At 47.7% G+C, this 21,190-nt stretch overlaps 1 protein-coding gene across 5 annotated transcripts in view; it reads left to right on the top strand.

Moving 5' to 3' along the window:
• Positions 1–21,190, top strand: part of ADAR (adenosine deaminase RNA specific) — a 240,196-nt gene that overhangs the window by 92,646 nt on the left and 126,360 nt on the right. For all 5 annotated transcript variants that reach the window (XM_069218214.1, XM_069218212.1, XM_069218209.1 and 2 more), the window contains exon 7: positions 10,143–10,296. In XM_069218214.1, coding sequence (XP_069074315.1) covers positions 10,143–10,296 — 154 coding nt within the window. The remainder of the gene's footprint in view (positions 1–10,142; positions 10,297–21,190) is intronic.

Raw genomic sequence — 21,190 nt, 5'->3', positions numbered from 1 at the left:
TTTAAGCTCTAAAAGAAATGCTAAACAGGATCTAACACAAGGCCCTAGCAGGTCTTTTAAGAATTTAGAAAAATTTCAAATTGCAAAAATGAATTTCTAATGACAATTTTGGAATTTGTCGTGTGATCAGGTATTGGCTGAGTAGTCCAGCAAATGCAAAGTCTTGTATCCCACCGCTGCCACCAATGTAGGAAGTTGGCTCTGTATGTGCTATTTCAAAGTAAGGAATAGCATGCACAGAGTCCAAGGGTTCCCCTTAGAGGTAAAATAGTGGTAAAAATAGATAATACTAATGCTCTATTTTGTGGTAGTGTGGTCGAGCAGTAGGCTTATCCAAGGAGTAGTGTTAAGCATTTGTTGTACATACACATAGACAATAAATGAGGTACACACACTCAGAGACAAATCCAGCCAATAGGTTTTTATATAGAAAAATATCTTTTCTTAGTTTATTTTAAGAACCACAGGTTCAAATTCTACATGTAATATCTCATTCGAAAGGTATTGCAGGTAAGTACTTTTGGAACTTCAAATCATCAAAATTGCATGTATACTTTTCAAGTTATTCGCAAATAGCTGTTTTAAAAGTGGACACTTAGTGCAATTTTCACAGTTCCTAGGGGAGGTAAGTATTTGTTAGGTTAACCAGGTAAGTAAGACACTTACAGGGTTCAGTTCTTGGTCCAAGGTAGCCCACCGTTGGGGGTTCAGAGCAACCCCAAAGTCACCACACCAGCAGCTCAGGGCCGGTCAGGTGCAGAGTTCAAAGTGGTGCCCAAAACACATAGGCTAGAATGGAGAGAAAGGGGGTGCCCCGGTTCCGGTCTGCTTGCAGGTAAGTACCCGCGTCTTCGGAGGGCAGACCAGGGGGGTTTTGTAGGGCACCGGGGGGGACACAAGTCCACACAGAAATTTCACCCTCAGCAGCGCGGGGGCGGCCGGGTGCAGTGTAGAAACAAGCGTCGGGTTTGTAATGTTAGTCTATGAGAGATCTCGGGATCTCTTCAGCGCTGCAGGCAGGCAAGGGGGGGATTCCTCGGGGAAACCTCCACTTGGGCAAGGGAGAGGGACTCCTGGGGGTCACTTCTCCAGTGAAAGTCCGGTCCTTCAGGTCCTGGGGGCTGCGGGTGCAGGGTCTCTCCCAGGCGTCGGGACTTTAGGTTCAAAGAGTCGCGGTCAGGGGAAGCCTCGGGATTCCCTCTGCAGGCGGCGCTGTGGGGGCTCAGGGGGGACAGGTTTTGGTACTCACAGTATCAGAGTAGTCCTGGGGTCCCTCCTGAGGTGTTGGATCGCCACCAGCCGAGTCGGGGTCGCCGGGTGCAGTGTTGCAAGTCTCACGCTTCTTGCGGGGAGCTTGCAGGGTTCTTTAAAGCTGCTGGAAACAAAGTTGCAGCTTTTCTTGGAGCAGGTCCGCTGTCCTCGGGAGTTTCTTGTCTGTTCGATGGCATCTGTCGCTGTAGATACACATGGTATGCATGAGCTCGCCATCTGGTGTTGGGTCGGAGTGTTACAAGTTGTTTTTCTTCGAAGAAGTGTTTTCGAGTCACGGGACCGAGTGACTCCACCTTCTGTGCTCATTGCGCATGGGCGTCGACTCCATCTTCGATTGTTTTCTTTCCGCCATCGGGTTCGGACGTGTTCCTGTCGCTCCGAGTTTCGGAACGGAAAGATAGCTGAAGACGGAAGATTTTCGACGGTATCGTTGCGATCCGGTTAGAGATAGACACATACGACGACGCGTTGAACATCGAAGCGCTTCGGTGCCCTTCGGGGTAGATTTCGGCACCCCGTCGGGGCCTAGTCGGCCCGACCGCGTGGAGGACAACGCCGATGGATCGGACCCCGTTTCGATTCTGCCCCGAATGCCACAACAAATATCCTTATACGGACCTACACTCGGTCTGTAATCTGTGCCTGTCACCCGAGCACAGTGAAGAATCCTGCGAGGCCTGTCGGGCGTTCCGGTCCCGAAAAACTCTGCGCGACCGTCGAGCGAGAAGACTGCAGATGGCGTCCACGCCAAAAGAGCGTCGACAGTTCGAGACAGAAGAAGAACAGGAGGAATCCTTTTCCATCCAGGATTCAGACTCCGACGAGCTACACTCTACAAGAACTGTGAGTAAGACGTCGAGATCAAACCTTAAAAAAGGAAAGAAGGCCCAGGGGACGCCACTGCCAACCGGCCATGGCTCCACCCAAATTCTCGGTGACCAACAATCGGCACCGAAAAAGGCCCATTCAGTGTCGAGATCGTCCGACTTCGGTCGAGACACCGGCACGCAGCCTCCTCGGGACCGAGAGAGTGCTAAACAGAAGCATCGACACCGAGAGTTCGGTGTCGACACCGATCGACGCCGAGACAGTGGCGCCGAAGACCATAGAGGCCAAGAATTTTCGGCACAGAAAAAGAGGAAGGTTACCTCGGAGCCGAAAAAACAATCGACAGGGCTTTCGGAGCCGAAAAAAGCGACATCAGACCCTGTTTCTGGCTCCTATACCGAAGAGCATTCTATGTCTTCTCAAATGAAGAAACATAGATTTGAACAAGAACTGCAATCCACTGACGTGGATCACACGCAAAAGCGTATCTTTATTCAGCAGGGGACTGGGAAGATCAGTACCCTTCCACCTGTCAAACGAAAGAGAACGCTTCAGTTTACTCCTCAGCAACAAACAACACAAAAGGTAACACCTCCTCCCTCGCCTCCACCTGTAACTCCGGCTTCGCCAACTTACACCCCGTCACATTCGCCAGCTCACACCGCCATGAGCCACGACGACCAAGATCAGGATGCGTGGGACTTGTACGACGCACCAGTGTCTGATAACAGCCCAGACACATACCCAACTAGGCCATCACCACCGGAAGACAGCACAGCCTACTCACAAGTGGTGGCTAGAGCAGCTCTATTCCATAATGTGGAACTACACTCGGAACAAGTAGAGGATGATTTTTTATTTAACACCCTCTCCTCAACCCACAGCTCCTACCAAAGCCTGCCGATGCTCCCAGGCATGCTACGCCATGCAAAGGACATTTTCAAGGAGCCAGTTAAAAGTAGGGCAGTGACGCCTAGGGTGGACAAAAAGTATAAGGCGCCTCCTACGGACCCTGTCTTCATCACCTCTCAGCTGCCACCAGACTCTGTGGTGGTAGGGGCTGCCAGAAAACGGGCAAACTCACACACTTCTGGGGATGCACCTCCCCCAGATAAAGAAAGTAGGAAGTTCGATGCAGCCGGGAAGAGGGTTGCTGTCCAAGCAGCAAACCAGTGGCGCATCGCAAATTCACAAGCGCTGCTAGCGCGATACGACAGAGCCCACTGGGATGAGATGCAGCATCTCATTGAACATCTCCCAAAAGATCTGCAAAAAAGAGCAAAACAGGTTGTTGAGGAGGGTCAAAACATTTCCAACAATCAAATACGCTCCTCCATGGATGCAGCAGACACGGCCGCAAGAACCATTAATACGTCGGTTACCATCCGTAGGCACGCATGGCTCAGAACGTCTGGATTCAAGCCAGAAATTCAGCAGGCAGTGCTTAACATGCCAGTAAACGAGAAACTTCTGTTCGGTCCGGAGGTCGACACAGCCATAGAAAAGCTCAAGAAGGACACTGACACTGCCAAGGCCATGGGCGCACTCTACTCCCCGCAGAGCAGAGGATCTTATAACACCTTCCGCAAAACACCTTTTAGAGGAGGGTTTCGGGGTCAGGCCACACAAGCTAGCACCTCACAGTCCGCACCGCCCACCTACCAGGGACAGTACAGGGGAGGTTTTCGGGGCCAGTATAGAGGGGGGCAATTTCCTAGGAATAGAGGAAGATTTCAAAGCCCCAAAACCACTACCAACAAGCAGTGACTCACACGTCACTCACCCCTCCCACACAACACCAGTGGGGGGGAGGATACATCAATATTACGAAGCATGGGACAAAATAACTACAGACACATGGGTCCTAGCAATTATCCAACATGGTTATTGCATAGAATTCATGCAATTCCCTCCAGACATACCACCAAAATCACAAAATGTATCAAAATACCATTCACAACTTCTAGAGATAGAAGTTCAAGCACTACTGCAAAAAAATGCAATAGAATTAGTACCAAGCACACAAATAAACACAGGAGTTTATTCACTGTACTTCTTGATACCAAAAAAGGACGAAACACTGAGACCAATTCTAGACCTCAGGGTAGTAAACACATTCATCAAATCAGACCACTTTCACATGGTCACACTACAAGAAGTGTTACCATTGCTCAGAAAACACGACTACATGACAACCCTAGACCTCAAGGACGCATATTTCCATATACCAATCCATCAATCACACAGGAAATATCTAAGGTTTGTATTCAAAGGAATACATTACCAATTCAAAGTATTGCCTTTTGGTTTAACAACCGCTCCAAGAGTATTCACAAAGTGCCTAGCAGTAGTCGCTGCACACATCAGAAGGCAGCAAATACATGTGTTCCCGTATCTAGACGACTGGCTAATCAAAACCAGTTCGCTCACACAATGCTCAAACCACACAAATCAAGTCATACAAACCCTCTACAATCTAGGGTTCACCGTCAACTTTGCAAAATCAAACATTCTGCCAAGCAAAGTACAGCAATATCTAGGAGCCATAATAGACACGACAAAAGGAGTAGCAACGCCAACTCCACAAAGGATCCACAATTTCAACAGGGTCATTCAACACATGTCTCCAAACCAAACAATACAAGCAAGAACAATACTACAGCTCCTAGGCATGATGTCCTCATGCATAGCCATTGTCCCAAACGCAAGACTGCACATGAGGCCCTTACAACAGTGCCTAGCCTCACAGTGGTCTCAAGCACAGGGTCACCTTCTAGATCTGGTGTTGCTAGACCGCCAAACTTACCTATCGCTTCTATGGTGGAACAGTATAAATTTAAACATAGGGCGGCCTTTCCAAGACCCAGTGCCACAGTACGTAATAACAACAGATGCTTCCATGACAGGGTGGGGAGCACATCTCAATCAACACAACATAAGAGGACAATGGAACATACATCAAACAAAACTGCATATAAATCATCTAGAATTATTAGCAGTTTTTCAAGCACTAAAAGCTTTCCAACCAATCATAACCCACAAATACATCCTTGTCAAAACAGACAACATGACAACGATGTATTATCTAAACAAACAAGGAGGAACACATTCAACGCAGTTAAGCTTGTTAGCTCAAAAAATATGGAAGTGGGCAATCCACCATCAAATTGGTCTAATAGCACAGTTTATTCCGGGGATCCAGAATCAGCTGGCAGACAATCTCTCTCGAGATCACCAGCAAGTCCACGAATGGGAAATCCACCCACAAATTCTGAACACCTACTTCACACTCTGGGGAACACCACAAATAGACTTATTTGCAACAAAAGAGAACGCAAAATGCCAAAACTTCGCGTCCAGATACCCACACAAGCAATCCCAAGGCAATGCCCTATGGATGAACTGGTCAGGAATATTTGCTTACGCTTTTCCTCCTCTCCCTCTCCTTCCTTACCTAGTAAACAAATTGAGTCAAAACAAACTCAAACTCATTTTAATAGCACCAACGTGGGCAAGACAACCCTGGTACACAACACTGCTAGATCTGTCTGTAGTACCACACATCAAACTGCCCAACAAACCAGATCTGTTAACGCAACACAACCAACAGATCAGACACCCGGACCCAGCATCGCTGAATCTAGCAATCTGGCTCCTGAAATCCTAGAATTCGGACACTTACAACTTAGCCAAGAGTGTATGGAAGTCATAAAGCAGGCCAGAAGGCCATCCACTAGACACTGCTACGCAAGTAAGTGGAAAAGATTTGTTTGGTACTGCCATCATAATCAGATACAACCACTAGAGGCAACTCCAAAACATATAGTAAATTACTTGCTCCATTTACAAAAAGCAAAGCTAGCCTTCTCTTCTATTAAAATACACCTTGCAGCAATATCTGCATACCTGCAAACTACATATTCAACTTCCTTGTATAGGATACCAGTTATCAAAGCATTCATAGAAGGGCTTAAAAGAATTATACCACCAAGAACACCACCTGTTCCTTCATGGAACCTAAACGTGGTTCTAACAAGACTCATGGGCCCACCCTTCGAACCCATGCACTCTTGCGGAATACAATTCCTCACCTGGAAAGTTGCCTTTCTCATCGCCATTACATCTCTAAGAAGAGTAAGTGAAATTCAAGCGTTCACAACACAAGAGCCTTTTATACAAATACATAAAAATAAGGTCGTCCTACGACCTAATCCAAAATTTTTACCAAAAGTTATTTCTCCATTCCATCTAAATCAAACGGTAGAACTACCAGTATTCTTCCCACAGCCAGATTCTGTGGCTGAAAGAGCACTACATACATTAGATGTCAAAAGAGCATTAATGTACTACATTGACAGAACGAAGAACATCAGAAAAACTAAACAGCTATTTATTGCATTCCAAAAACCTCATGCAGGTAACCCAATATCAAAACAAGGTATAGCCAGATGGATAGTTAAATGCATCCAAATCTGCTACCTTAAAGCAAAAAGACAACTGCCCATTACTCCCAGGGCACATTCAACAAGGAAAAAAGGTGCTTCAATGGCCTTTTTAGGAAACATCCCAATGCAAGAAATATGTAAGGCAGCCACTTGGTCTACGCCTCACACATTCACCAAACACTACTGTATAGATGTGCTATCCGCACAACAAGCTACAGTAGGTCAAGCTGTATTAAGAACTCTATTTCAGACAACTTCTACTCCTACAGGCTAAACCACCGCTTATGGGGAACTAACTGCTTACTAGTCTATGCATACCATGTGTATCTACAGCGACAGATGCCATCGAACTGAAAATGTCACTTACCCAGTGTACATCTGTTCGTGGCATCAGTCGCTGAGATTCACATGGACCCACCCACCTCCCCGGAAGCCTGTAGCAGTTCAGAAGTTACCTTCAATTTTGTACATTTGTATATATATTACTTAATCCTTTAATAGGTACATACTTACATTTTTCATTGCGCGGGCACTATTACTATAGTACAACTCCTACCTCACCCTCTGCGGGGAAAACAATCGAAGATGGAGTCGACGCCCATGCGCAATGAGCACAGAAGGTGGAGTCACTCGGTCCCGTGACTCGAAAACACTTCTTCGAAGAAAAACAACTTGTAACACTCCGACCCAACACCAGATGGCGAGCTCATGCATACCATGTGAATCTCAGCGACTGATGCCACGAACAGATGTACACTGGGTAAGTGACATTTTCATTTCGAAGCAGGGGCAGTCCTCAGAGGATGTCGAGGTCGCTGGTCCCTTTGGAAGGCGTCGCTGGAGCAGGATCTTTGGAAGGCAGGAGACAGGCCGGTGAGTTTCTGGAGCCAAGGCAGTTGTCGTCTTCTGGTCTTCCTCTGCAGGGGTTTTTCAGCTAGGCAGTCCTTCTTCTTGTAGTTGCAGGAATCTACTTTTCTAGGGTTCAGGGTAGCCCTTAAATACTAAATTTAAGGGCGTGTTTAGGTCTGGGGGGTTAGTAGCCAATGGCTACTAGTCCTGAGGGTGGGTACACCCTCTTTGTGCCTCCTCCCAAGGGGAGGGGGTCACAATCCTAACCCTATTGGGGGAATCCTCCATCTGCAAGATGGAGGATTTCTAAAAGTTAGAGTCACTTCAGCTCAGGACACCTTAGGGGCTGTCCTGACTGGCCAGTGACTCCTCCTTGTTTTTCTCATTATTTTCTCCGGCCTTGCCGCCAAAAGTGGGGCCTGGCCGGAGGGGGCGGGCAACTCCACTAGCTGGAGTGTCCTGCTGGGTTGGCACAAAGGAGGTGAGCCTTTGAGGCTCACCGCCAGGTGTGACAATTCCTGCCTGGGGGAGGTGTTAGCATCTCCACCCAGTGCAGGCTTTGTTACTGGCCTCAGAGTGACAAAGGCACTCTCCCCATGGGGCCAGCAACATGTCTCGGTTTGTGGCAGGCTGCTAAAACTAGTCAGCCTACACAGATAGTCGGTTAAGTTTCAGGGGGCACCTCTAAGGTGCCCTCTGTGGTGTATTTTACAATAAAATGTACACTGGCATCAGTGTGCATTTATTGTGCTGAGAAGTTTGATACCAAACTTCCCAGTTTTCAGTGTAGCCATTATGGTGCTGTGGAGTTCGTGCTTGACAAACTCCCAGACCATATACTCTTATGGCTACCCTGCACTTACAATGTCTAAGGTTTTGTTTAGACACTGTAGGGGTACCATGCTCATGCACTGGTACCCTCACCTATGGTATAGTGCACCCTGCCTTAGGGCTGTAAGGCCTGCTAGAGGGGTGTCTTACCTATACTGCATAGGCAGTGAGAGGCTGGCATGGCACCCTGAGGGGAGTGCCATGTCGACTTACTCGTTTTGTCCTCACTAGCACACACAAGCTGGCAAGCAGGGTGTCTGTGCTGAGTGAGAGGTCTCCAGGGTGGCATAAGACCTGCTGCAGCCCTTAGAGACCTTCCTTGGCATCAGGGCCCTTGGTACTAGAAGTACCAGTTACAAGGGACTTATCTGAATGCCAGGGTGTGCCAATTGTGGATACAATGGTACATTTTAGGTGAAGGAACACTGGTGCTGGGGCCTGGTTAGCAGGGTCCCAGCACACTTCTCAGTCAAGTCAGCATCAGTATCAGGCAAAAAGTGGGGGGGTAACTGCAACAGGGAGCCATTTCTTTACAATTGTCTTCTGAGTCTTTTTATAAAAATACCTTTAAACTACCCGGGTTTTCCCTCAGCAAGGGTGTTTCCGGTGTAGACCAAACCACTACTGGGGAGTAAAAAGGGGAGCAATTATGACCCTACACCCCAAACAGAGTCGCCATGTTTGAGCCCTAATTGGTGAGTGGGCAATCCTCGGGACTAATTAGAGCCCCCGAGTTAATGGTAAAGAGAATGTTAGGGGTCTATACACCCTATATTTAAACTGTATTGCCAATGTCCTACTAAAGTCTAGTCAGGGCCTTTAGTAAGGCCAGTGATCCTCTAGGCTGTAAAAATACTTACTGTGTGACACAGGTGAGTTAGGAAGGCTGTATCCTATAACCTTTTTCTTTCCTCACTCCCCTTGGATGGCCCCTGCTGAGTCTTTTGTGTCATTGCATGGATTGGAGAAACTCCAAAGGCAGAAAATCTAAAAGGAAATGTGTGCTGGTTAACTAAATAAGTCCCAGAGAAACATATTTTCTGTTATGACGTAAGACTTGCTTTTTCATTAGAGTAGGACATTCTGGTAACTAATATGCAGCTTCAAAGGGCCTTCACCATTGTATATGACCAGACTAGGGAAGTGAGGGCAATATCAGTGTTTTTACCACAAACTTAATTAACCCTAACAAAATGGGGTCTACCCATTAACTCGCACAAGGGGCTTGAGTAACATACTAAGAAAACACCAAAATGGCCCAAGGGCAAAAATGATTATATACAAAGTAAATTTGTCTCTTGATAATATAATTAGTCATAAATAGAGGTTCTTTTTAAAATTTGTTACCAGAAATATTTCATTTAGGTCTCATATCAAAAAAAGATAAATGGCCTCAATAACGCAAAAACAGGGGGATTAAACATCAAGGTCAAAGGCTATTTCCTCAAACTCCATAAAAGATGAAGCCCCAGAAAGAAATCCTATGTGAAAATCAACCTCTTTTTCAAAATGAGTCGATGTTTTGCTCCGTCAAGATTGTGCCAGGGTCATTTTTTGTTCTAGCAGGTGGTTGGTCAAGCAGTGTCTTTCCTCCGAGAAAATCTCCCTAATGTGCATAAGTCCAAGGAAGAAACCTTCTCTGTATCGAAGTTCGCTCTTGGCCTTTATCAAGAAATAAATGCTGTTCCTAGTCTGTAACAGACAGTTGAATTGCACTGCTCTGAGTGAATGTTTTTAATATTTGGATTCAAGCACTTAATTTTTATTTACACTGGACATATGCACTCAATTTGAAACCACAGGGTACACATGCATTCATTATAATTTCAATGCTTGTCGCCATTCCTCCATACATTGTACTTTTATATGGATGGAGTAGTACCACAGGTATCAACTCAGAATGCTCTTGTTCTTCAGGTTCGTTTTTCAAGCAAAGGTGGGAGGGCGCTGGTTCCCTGCAGTCAGCGCACACAGCAAAAAACAGGCAAAGCAGGAAGCAGCTGATGCCGCACTTCGTGTGCTGATTGGAGATGCAGAAAAAGCAGAGCGAACTGGAGAGCTTCCTCCACAGGTAATAGGCCTGCCTCAGTCTTTTGTTTGTTGGTACTGATGGCATGCTGAACCAGCCATGTGCATGCCATTATATTCTCACCAATGGTTCTTAATCTGCTGGAAATGTACACTAGAAACAATTTTAATTTGTAGAATAAAGGAAGTGATGCAACAGATGTGAAACAGAATTTGGAGCAGAATATGATTTTAGTTTCTCTACTGAATAGCACTAGTGTTGACTACTTATCTAGTATTGTACATATGGGACTCTCGCTCACACACACTCAATCTCACTCTCTCTCATTCTATATAGTCACGACCAACTTTTTCCCGTAGACTAAGGCCCTCATTTTGAGTTTGGCAGGCGGCACAGGCCGGAAAACCGCCACTTGGGTTGCCCTATTATGAGTTTCCTGCTGGACCTGTGTGTGGAAACAGCGTTTACGCCCTCTGGCCCATCGGGAAACAGGCCACAGCATTGATGTCTGCTCATAATCAAACTGGCGGGGAATGCTGAGGTGCATGGGCAGTGCAGGGGCACCCTGTCTCCACCAACCCTTTACATGGGCTTCCAATGGGTGGCAGAATAACTTCTGGGTACCTAGGTACCATATACTAGGGACTTACATGGGTGGACCAGTATACCAATTGTGGGGATGAAAAAGTTACCAGCAACCAAATGTAAAAGAGACCGAGAGCACAGTCACTGGGGTCCTAATTAGTAGGATCCCGATGAACACAGTCAAACACATTGACAAACAGGCCAAAAGTGGGAGTAACCAAGCTAGAAAGAGGCTACTTTCCTACAGTTGGCTACCAGAACTATTAGGATTGTGGTACTCAAAGTATGGCCTGGGGGGGCACCATGTGCCCCTTCTGACCTTCACTCACGGCCCCCAGCTGAATGACTATATTGGGCTGCTGTTAACTTCAGAATGCATTGACTTTAAGAATAATGTTAAATTAACGGGAAAGCGTTTATTTACAGGCTAAATTAAGTTTAAAAAAAGGAGCAAATAAGGTGTCCTGCAAAATTTAACTTTAAGAACACATTCATTTTTCAGTACATCTTGCAACAAATGTGTAAAAAAAAAAAAAAAAAAAAAAAAAAGGATTAAAATCTCTTCAAAACTCAGTGTATTTCAGTAATGTGCAGAAGAGTTACACCTTAGTACATCAGAATAGGTAAGTGCATTCAGAAGTATTTTATTTAAAACTGATAGTTTTCAAAAGTGAGTGAGAAATATTTGTGTCTCGTCTCACCTTAACAATGCCAATAGTGAACTAAGAGGCAAGTCACTTGCCACGTGGAACCCTCTGGGTGGTCAGCGTTTTTATTATACATAGACAACATTATAGTTTTTAGAACAAACTCGAGAGGTTTGTCCAGCATATATACTGAGCTCATGAATTTCAAGTTGCTCTTCTGTGTTGAATTGAAGAAAAGGGAGGCAAAAATCGCCAAGGATTGAACAATTGGGTCAAGTGGGAAGCCAGGATTGATCTTAGGTTTTCTGGTTTTACATTTTGCAATTGTATTTAATTTCAGTTTAATAATCAAGTAACTTCCTTTTTTTACTTGCCTCTTCCAAGGTAATAATAGCAAGCGGAATGGTTTACCCCAAGGTGCTGTAGAGGGATAGCACTTCAGATAAAGAATGACCCAAATCAAATCAAATGCATGATTCTTCAAGAGTCTTAATTTAGAGGGCACTGTGGAAAGAGACTCTCACAATACCACCATGAACCACTGACCACACATCTGTTATTTGCTCCTAAACTCACTTTAACCACCCTCAAAGCCCCACTCCCACGTGCTGGCTTTAATGTAGGCCTCGGGCACTCCTCAGACCATAGTTTCTGGCCCCGGTGGAAATGTTTGCGTACCCATGTATTAGGATGTCCTGGTTTTTTTTTTTTTGGTTTTTTTTTTCAAGCAAATGGCCAGTAGTTCTTTTCAGAAATCTTAGTTTTTTTCATCTGCTTTTGGAGTAGTGCCATTTTGGCACCACTAGGGGCACAGTTATGCAGTTCTGTTTCTGTTTGATACTTCTGACTGCAAATCACTCAACTTTAGGATACCATCAGGTTCCCAATTGCATCTGGAGAAATCTTTTGTTGATGCTTTTACACGTCGGTGGGTGGTGCCGTGGTGACTCAGTGCTGCCCAGAAATGATGAAGTGGAGCCATATATAAACGGTTCCCCTGCACACTGGCATCTGTCTTTTCTTTCAGCACCCTTTGATGTGGATCCAGAACTCTGCTCCTAAATTCATCCAAAAAGATTTCACTTTGTGGGGGTACTGTTGGACTTCTGCTACTGGGTTCACCACTGATGCCTTCTGCTCTGATGGAACCCATTACTGGGCCCTTACCAACTTCTACTTCGGTGCCTAGGTCCACAACTGTTCCTTCCATACCAAGTCTGTTTGCACCTGGTGATGAGCCCAACCTGGCCCGACCCCAGCTGATAGAACATGTTATGAAATCACAAAAGCACAGTGTAGGAAGTTGGCTCTGTATGTGCTATTTCAAAGTAAGTAATAGCATGCACTGAGTCCAAGGGTTCCCCTTAGAGGTAAAATAGTGGTAAAAAGAGATAATACTAATGCTCTATTTTGTGGTAGTGTGGTCGAGCAGTAGGCTTATCCAAGGAGTAGTGTTAAGCATTTGTTGTACATACACATAGGCAATAAATGAGGTACACACACTCAGAGACAAATCCAGCCAATAGGTTTTGTTATAGAAAAATATCTTTTCTTAGTTTATTTTAAGAACCACAGGTTCAAATTTTACATGTAATAGCTCATTTGAAAGGTATTGCAGGTAAGTACTCTAGGAACTTTGAATCATTACTTTAGCATGTATACTTTTCACATAAAACACAATAAGCTGTTTTAAAAGTGGACACAGTGCAATTTTCACAGTTCCTGGGGGAGGTAAGTTATTGTTAGTTTTCACAGGTAAGTAAGTCACTTACAGTTTTCAGTTTTTGGTCCAAGGTAGCCCACCGTTGGGGGTTCAGAGCAACCCCAAAGTTATCACACCAGCAGCTCAGGGCCGGTCAGGTGCAAAGGTCAAGAGGTGCCCAAAACACATAGGCTACATTGGAGAGAAGGGGGTGCCCCGGTTCCAGTCTGCCAGCAGGTAAGTACCCGCGTCTTCGGAGGGCAGACCAGGGTGGTTTTGTAGGGCACCGGGGGGGACACAAGTCAGCACAGAAAGTACACCCTCAGCAGCGCGGGGGCGGCCGGGTGCAGTGTGCAAACACGCGTGGGGTTTTCAATGGAAGTCAATGAGAGATCAAGGGATCTCTTCAGCGTCGCAGGCAGGCAAGGGGGGGCTCCTCGGGGTAGCCACCACCTGGGCAAGGGAGAGGGCCTCCTGGGGGTCACTCCTGCACAGAAGTTCCGTTTCTTTAGGGGCTGGGGGCTGCGGGTGCAGGGTCTTTTCCAGCCGTCGGGAAATGGAGTTCAGGCAGTCGCGGTCAGGGGGAGCCTGGGGATTCCCTCTGCAGGCGTCGCTGTGGGGGCTCAGGGGGGACAACTTTGGTTACTCACAGTCGTAGAGTCGCCGGAGGGTCCTCCCTGAGTTGTTTGTTCTCCACCAGTCGAGTCGGGGTCGCCGGGTGCAGTGTTGCAAGTCTCACGCTTCTTGCGGGGATTTGCAGGGGTCTTTAAATCTGCTCCTTGTAACAAAGTTGCAGTTCTTTTGGAGCAGTGCCGCTGTCCTCGGGAGTTTCTTGTCTTTTTCGAAGCAGGGCAGTCCTCAGAGGATTCAGAGGTCGCTGGTCCCTTGGAAAGCGTCGCTGGAGCAGGTTCTTTGAAAGGCAGGAGACAGGCCGGTAAGTCTGGGGCCAAGGCAGTTGGTGTCTTCTGTTCTTCCTCTGCAGGGGTTTGTCAGCTCGGCAGTCCTTCTTCTTGTAGTTGCAGGAATCTAAAATCTTAGGTTCAGGGAAGCCCTTAAATACTAAATTTAAGGGCGTGTTTAGGTCTGGGGGGTTAGTAGCCAATGGCTACTAGCCCTGAGGGTGGGTACACCCTCTTTGTGCCCCCTCCCAAGGGGAGGGGGTCACATCCCTAATCCTATTGGGGGAATCCTCCATCTGCAAGATGGAGGATTTCTAAAAGTTAGTCACTTCAGCTCAGGACACCTTAGGGGCTGTCCTGACTGGCCAGTGACTCCTCCTTGTTGTTTTCTTTGTTTCCTCCAGCCTTGCCGCCAAAAGTGGGGACGTGGCCGGAGGGGGCGGGCAACTCCACTAAGCTGGAGTGTCCTGCGGTGCTGTGACAAAGGGGTGAGCCTTTGAGGCTCACCGCCAGGTGTTACAGCTCCTGCCTGGGGGAGGTGTTAGCATCTCCACCCAGTGCAGGCTTTGTTACTGGCCTCAGAGTGACAAAGGCACTCTCCCCATGGGGCCAGCAACATGTCTCTAGTGTGGCAGGCTGCTGGAACCAGTCAGCCTACACAGATAGTCGGTTAAGTTTCAGGGGGCACCTCTAAGGTGCCCTCTGGGGTGTATTTTACAATAAAATGTACACTGGCATCAGTGTGCATTTATTGTGCTGAGAAGTTTGATACCAAACTTCCCAGTTTTCAGTGTAGCCATTATGGTGCTGTGGAGTTCGTGTTTGACAGACTCCCAGACCATATACTCTTATGGCTACCCTACACTTACAATGTCTAAGGTTTTGCTTAGACACTGTAGGGGTACAGTGCTCATGCACTGGTACCCTCACCTATGGTATAGTGCACCCTGCCTTAGGGCTGTAAGGCCTGCTAGAGGGGTGTCTTACCTATACTGCATAGGCAGTGAGAGGCTGGCATGGCACCCTGAGGGGAGTGCCATGTCGACTTACTCATTTTGTTCTCACTAGCACACACAAGCTGGTAAGCAGTGTGTCTGTGCTGAGTGAGGGGTCTCCAGGGTGGCATAATACATGCTGCAGCCCTTAGAGACCTTCCCTGGCATCAGGGCCCTTGGTACCAGAGGTACCAGTTACAAGGGACTTATCTGGATGCCAGGGTGTGCCAATTGTGGAATCAAAAGTACAGGTTAGGGAAAGAACACTGGTGCTGGGGCCTGGTTAGCAGGCCTCAGCACACTTTCAATTCAAAACATAGCATCAGCAAAGGCAAAAAGTCAGGGGGTAACCATGCCAAGGAGGCATTTCCTTACACAACACCCCCCCAAACGAAAGAGGATGAGACTAACCTTTCCCAAGAGAGTCTTCATTTTCTAAGTGGAAGAACCTGGAAAGGCCATCTGCATTGGCATGGGCAGTCCCAGGTCTGTGTTCCACTATAAAGTCCATTCCCTGTAGGGAGATGGACCACCTCAACAGTTTTGGAATTTCACCTTTCATTTGCATCAGCCATCTGAGAGGTCTGTGGTCAGTCTGAACTAGGAAGTGAGTACCAAAGAGGTATGGTCTCAACTTCTCCAGGGACCAAACCACAGCAAAGGCCTCCCTCTCAATGGCACTCCCAACGCTGCTCCCTGGGGAGTAACCTCCTGCTAATGAAAGCAACAGGCTGGTCAAGGCCATCATTTGTTTGGGACAAAACTGCCCCTATCCCATGTTCAGAGGCATCTGTTTGCACAATGAATTGCTTGGAGTAATCTGGAGCTTTTAGAACTGGTGCTGTGCACATAGCTTGCTTCAGGGTGTCAAAGGCCTGTTGGCATTCTACAGTCCAGTTTACTTTCTTGGGCATTTTCTTGAAGGTGAGTTCTGTGAGGGCTGTCACAATGGATCCATATCCCTTCACAAACCTCCTATAGTACCCAGTCAAGCCAAGGAATGCCCTGACTTGAGTCTGGGTTTTTGGAGCTGCCCAGTCCAGAATAGTCTGGATCTTAGGCTGGAGTGGCTGAACTTGGCCTCCACCTACAAGGTGTCCCAAGTAAACCACAGTTCCCTGCCCTATCTGGCATTTGGATGCCTTGATAGAGAGGCCTGCAGATTGCAGAGCCTTCAAAACCTTCTTCAGGTGATCCTGCCAGGTGGAGCTGAAGACAGCAATATCATCAAGATAAGCTGCACTAAAGGATTCCAGCCCAGCAAGGACTTGATTCACCAACCTTTGGAAGGTGGCAGGGGCATTCTTTAAACCAAAGGGCATAACAGTGAACTGATAATGCCCATCAGTTGTGGAGAATGCTGTCTTTTCTTTTGCTCCAGGGGCCATTCTGATTTGCCAGTACCCTGCTGTTAAGTCAAAGGTACTTAAGAATTTGGCAGCCCCTAATTTGTCTATGAGCTCATCAGCTCTAGGAATGGGATGGGCATCTGTCTTGGTGACAGAGTTGAGACCTCTGTAGTCCACACAAAACCTCATCTCTCTCTTTCCATCTTTGGTGTGAGGTTTGGGACTAAGACCACTGGGCTAGCCCAGGGGCTGTCGGAGTGCTCTATTACTCCCAATTCCAGCATCTTGTGGACTTCCACCTTGATGCTTTCCTTAACTTGATCAGACTGTCTAAATATTTTGTTTTTGACAGGCATGCTGTCTCCTGTGTCCACATCATGGGTACACAGGTGTGTCTGACCAGGGGTTAGGGAAAAGAGTTCAGCAAACTGTTGCAGGACCTTCCTACAGTCAGCTTGCTGTTGGCCAGAGAGGGTGTCTGAGTAGATCACTCCATCCACTGAGCCATCTTTAGGGTCTGATGAGAGGAGATCAGGGAGAGGCTCACTCTCAGCTTCCTGGTCCTCATCTGTTACCATCAACAGATTTACATCAGCCCTGTCATGGAAGAGCTTAAGGCGGTTTACATGGATCACCCTCTTGGGGCTCCTGCTTGTGCCCAGGTCTACCAGGTAGGCGACCTGACTCTTCCTTTCTAGTACTGGGTAAGGGCCACTCCATTTGTCCTGGTGTGCCCTGGGAGCCACAGGCTCCAGAACCCAGACTTTCTGCCCTGGTTGAAATTCAACCAGTGCAGCCTTTTGGTCATACCACAACTTCTGGAGTTGTTGGCTGGCCTCAAGGTTTTTACTTGCCTTTTCCATGTACTCTGCCATCCTTGAGCGAAGGCCAAGTACATAGTCCACTAAGTCTTGTTTAGGCTCATGAAGAGGTCTCTCCCAGCCTTCTTTAACAAGAGCAAGTGGTCCCCTTACAGGGTGGCCAAACAGAAGTTCAAAGGGTGAGAATCCTACTCCCTTCTGAGGCACCTCTCTGTAAGCGAAAAGCAGACATGGCAGGAGGACATCCCATCTCCTTTTGAGTTTTTCTGGGAGCCCCATGATCATGCCCTTTAATGTCTTGTTGAATCTCTCAACAAGGCCATTAGTTTGTGGATGATCTGGTGTAGTGAATTTATAAGTCACTCCACACTCATTCCACATGTGTTTTAGGTAAGCTGACATGAAGTTGGTACCTCTGTCAGAAACCACCTCCTTGGGAAGCCCACTCTGGTAAAGATACCAATGAGGGCCTTGGCTACTGCAGGGGCAGTAGTCGACCTAAGGGGAATAGCTTCAGGATACCTAGTAGCATGATCCACTACTACTAGGATGTACATATTTCCTGAGGCTGTGGGAGGTTCTAGTGGACTAACTATATCCACACCCACTCTTTCAAAGGGGACCCCCACCACTGGAAGTGGAATGAGGGGGGCCTTTGGATGCCCACCTGTCTTATCACTGGCTTGACAGGTGGGGCAGGAGAGGCAAAACTCCTTAACCTTCTGGGACATATTGGGCCAGTAGAATTGGTTGACTAACCTCTCCCACGTCTTGGTTTGTCCCAAATGCCCAGCAAGGAGAATATCATGGGCTAAGGTCAGAATAAACTCTCTGAAACCCTGAGGCACTACCACTCTCCTAGTGGCACCAGGTTTGGGATCTCTTGCCTCAGTGTACAGGAGTCCATCTTCCCAATAGACCCTATGTGTTCCATTTTTCTTGCCTTTGGACTCTTCAGCAGCTTGCTGCCTAAGGCCTTCAAGAGAGGGACAGGTTTCTTGTCCCTTACACAACTCTTCCCTTGAGGGTCCCCCTGGGCCCAAGAGCTCAACCTGATAAGGTTCCAGCTCCATAGGCTCAGTTCCCTCAGAGGGCAGAACTTCTTCCTGAGAAGAGAGGTTCTCTTTTTGGTGTTGTGTTGCAGCTGGTTTCCCAGCTGACTTTCCTTTTCTCTTGGTAGGCTGGGCCATTTTTCCAGACTCCAGCTCTACTTTTTCACCCTGTGCCCTGCACTGTGCCCTTGTCTTGACACACACCAGTTCAGGGATACCCAGCATGGCTGCATGGGTTTTCAGTTCTACCTCAGCCCATGCTGAGGACTCCAGGTCATTTCCAAGCAAACAGTCTACTGGGATATTTGAGGAGACCACCACCTGTTTCAGGCCATTGACCCCTCCCCACTCTAAAGTTACCATTGCCATGGGATGTACTTTAGTCTGATTGTCAGCATTGGTGACTGGATAGGTTTGTCCAGTCAGGTATTGGCCAGGGGAAACCAGTGTTCGATGGCATATGTTGCTGCAGATACACATGTTTGGCACAGTCCGCTGCCTGGTGTTGGGCTCGGAGTATTACAAGTTGTTTTTCTTCGAAGAAGTCTTTTTGGTCACGGGACCGAAGGACTCCTCCCTCTTTGGCTCCATTGCGCATGGGCGTCGACTCCATCTTAGATTGTTTTTTTCCGCTGTCGGGTTCGGACGTATTCCTTTTCGCTCCGTGTTTCGGTTCGGAAAGTTAGTCAGAATCTCGGAAGAAAGCGTCGGTATTGTTCCGTTCGGTATCGGGATAGTTAGGTACATCGACACCGATCATCGGAAGACTTTGGGGCAGTTTCGATCCCCCATCGGGGCCTGGTCGGCCCGACCGCGTGCGACATCGAAGCCGATGGAACGGACCCCGTTTCGTTTCTGCCCAAAATGTCACAGTAAGTATCCTTATACAGATCAGCACTTGGTCTGTAACTTGTGCTTGTCCCCCGAGCACAAGGAGGATACCTGTGAAGCCTGTCGAGCCTTCCGGTCCAGAAAAACACTCCGGGACCGAAGAGCCAGGCGTCACCAAATGGCGTCCACGTCGACAAAACAACGTTTCGACGACGAAGAGGAAACATTCTCGGTTCCGGAATCAGAATCCGGAGACTCCGACGTCGAACAACAGCAACAAACTGTGAGTAAGACGTCGAAAAGTAAATCCATCGACAAACCGAAAGCCCAGGGGACGCCACTGCCAACAGGCCATGGCTCGACCCATAAATCAGGCGACCCGTCGAAGGGGCCGAAAAAGGGCACGCCCATAGCGAAGACACCCGACTCCGGTCGAGGGACCGCCATGGAGCAACCTCGGAGCCGAGAAAGCGGCTCCGAGAGACAAAAACAAGATACCGGCACCGAAAAACATCGGCACCGAGAATCCATGCCGAAAGGAACAAAAATTCTGTCGGTGCCGAAACCGAAAAAAGATTCTCTCTCGGCGCCGAAAAATACCACACCTTCATCCTACTCAGAGGAACAAGGACTAAGTGGCCAAATGCACAAATTTGGACAAGAGCTCCAAAGTGTAGAATCGGACTACACACAAAAGAGACTGTGCATCCAGCAAGATACAGGGAAGATATCAACCCTTCCCCCAATCATGAGGAAAAGAAGGATCGGACTTCCAAAGGATGACACACAACCACAAGCCAAAGTGGTTAAAAAAGTCACGCCTCCGCCCTCTCCTCCACAGGCATCGCCGGCACAAACACCGCCACAAATGCACTCACCAGCGCAAACTACCATAAGTCATGACGATCAGGATCAAGACGCTTGGGACCTGTATGACACCCCAGTGCCGGACAATGATCCCGAGTCATACCCCACAAAGCCGTCACCGCCAGAGGACAGTACCTCATACTCGCAACTGGTGGCTAGGGCTGCAGACTTCCACAATGTCCAACTGCCTTCCGATCCTATAGAGGATGATTTCTTGTTTAACACCCTCTCGGCTACACATAGCCAATATCAATGTCTCCCAATGCTACCAGGGATGTTACGGCACGCAAAACAAATTTTTGAGGAGCCCGTAAAATCAAGAGCCATCACCCCAAGGGTGGATAAGAAATACAAACCACCACCCACAGACCCAGTGTTTATTACTTCGCAGTTACCACCCGACTCTGTGGTAGTAGGGGCAGCTCGCAAAAGAGCAAATTCACATACATCTGGCGACGCCCCACCTCCGGACAAAGAAAGCCGAAAATTTGACGCGGCAGGGAAAAGAGTGGCGTCACAGGCAGCCAACCAGTGGCGCATCGCAAATTCACAAGCGCTGCTGGCCAGATATGACCGCGCACACTGGGACGAGATGCAACTTCTCGTAGACCATCTTCCCCAGGAATACCAAAAAAGGGCGCAGCAAATAGTGGAAGAGGGACAAACGATCTCAAACAATCAAATCCGCTCTTCACTAGACGCAGCCGATACTGCAGCAAGAACAGTCAACACTGCTGTCACCATAAGGAGACACGCTTGGCTACGCACTTCAGGCTTCAAACCTGAAATCCAGCAGGCTGTCCTTAATATGCCCTTCAACGAGAAACAACTGTTTGGCTCGGAAGTGGATACAGCCATTGAAAAACTTAAAAAGGACATAGACACGGCCAAAGCCATGGGCGCACTCTACTCCCCGCAGAGCAGAGGCTCTTTCAGAAAAACTCCATTTAGAGGGGGGTTTCGTGGCCAACCCACAGACACCACCAGTCAACAATCAAGAACCACACCATATCAGGGTTCCTTCCAAAGGGGAGGTTTCAGGGGATATCGGGGGGGTCAATTCCCAAGGAGTAGGGGAAGATTCCAGACTCCAAAAACACCTCCACCTAAACAGTGACTTTCAAGTCACGCAACCCCTTCACTCAACACCAGTGGGGGGAAGACTAAGCCAATTCTACCAATCTTGGC

Source organism: Pleurodeles waltl, chromosome 12, assembly GCF_031143425.1.
Source record: "Pleurodeles waltl isolate 20211129_DDA chromosome 12, aPleWal1.hap1.20221129, whole genome shotgun sequence".
NCBI lineage: Eukaryota > Metazoa > Chordata > Amphibia > Caudata > Salamandridae > Pleurodeles > Pleurodeles waltl.
The sequence above is the reverse complement of the archived record's forward strand: the minus strand, read 5'-3'. Positions and strand labels throughout refer to the sequence as shown.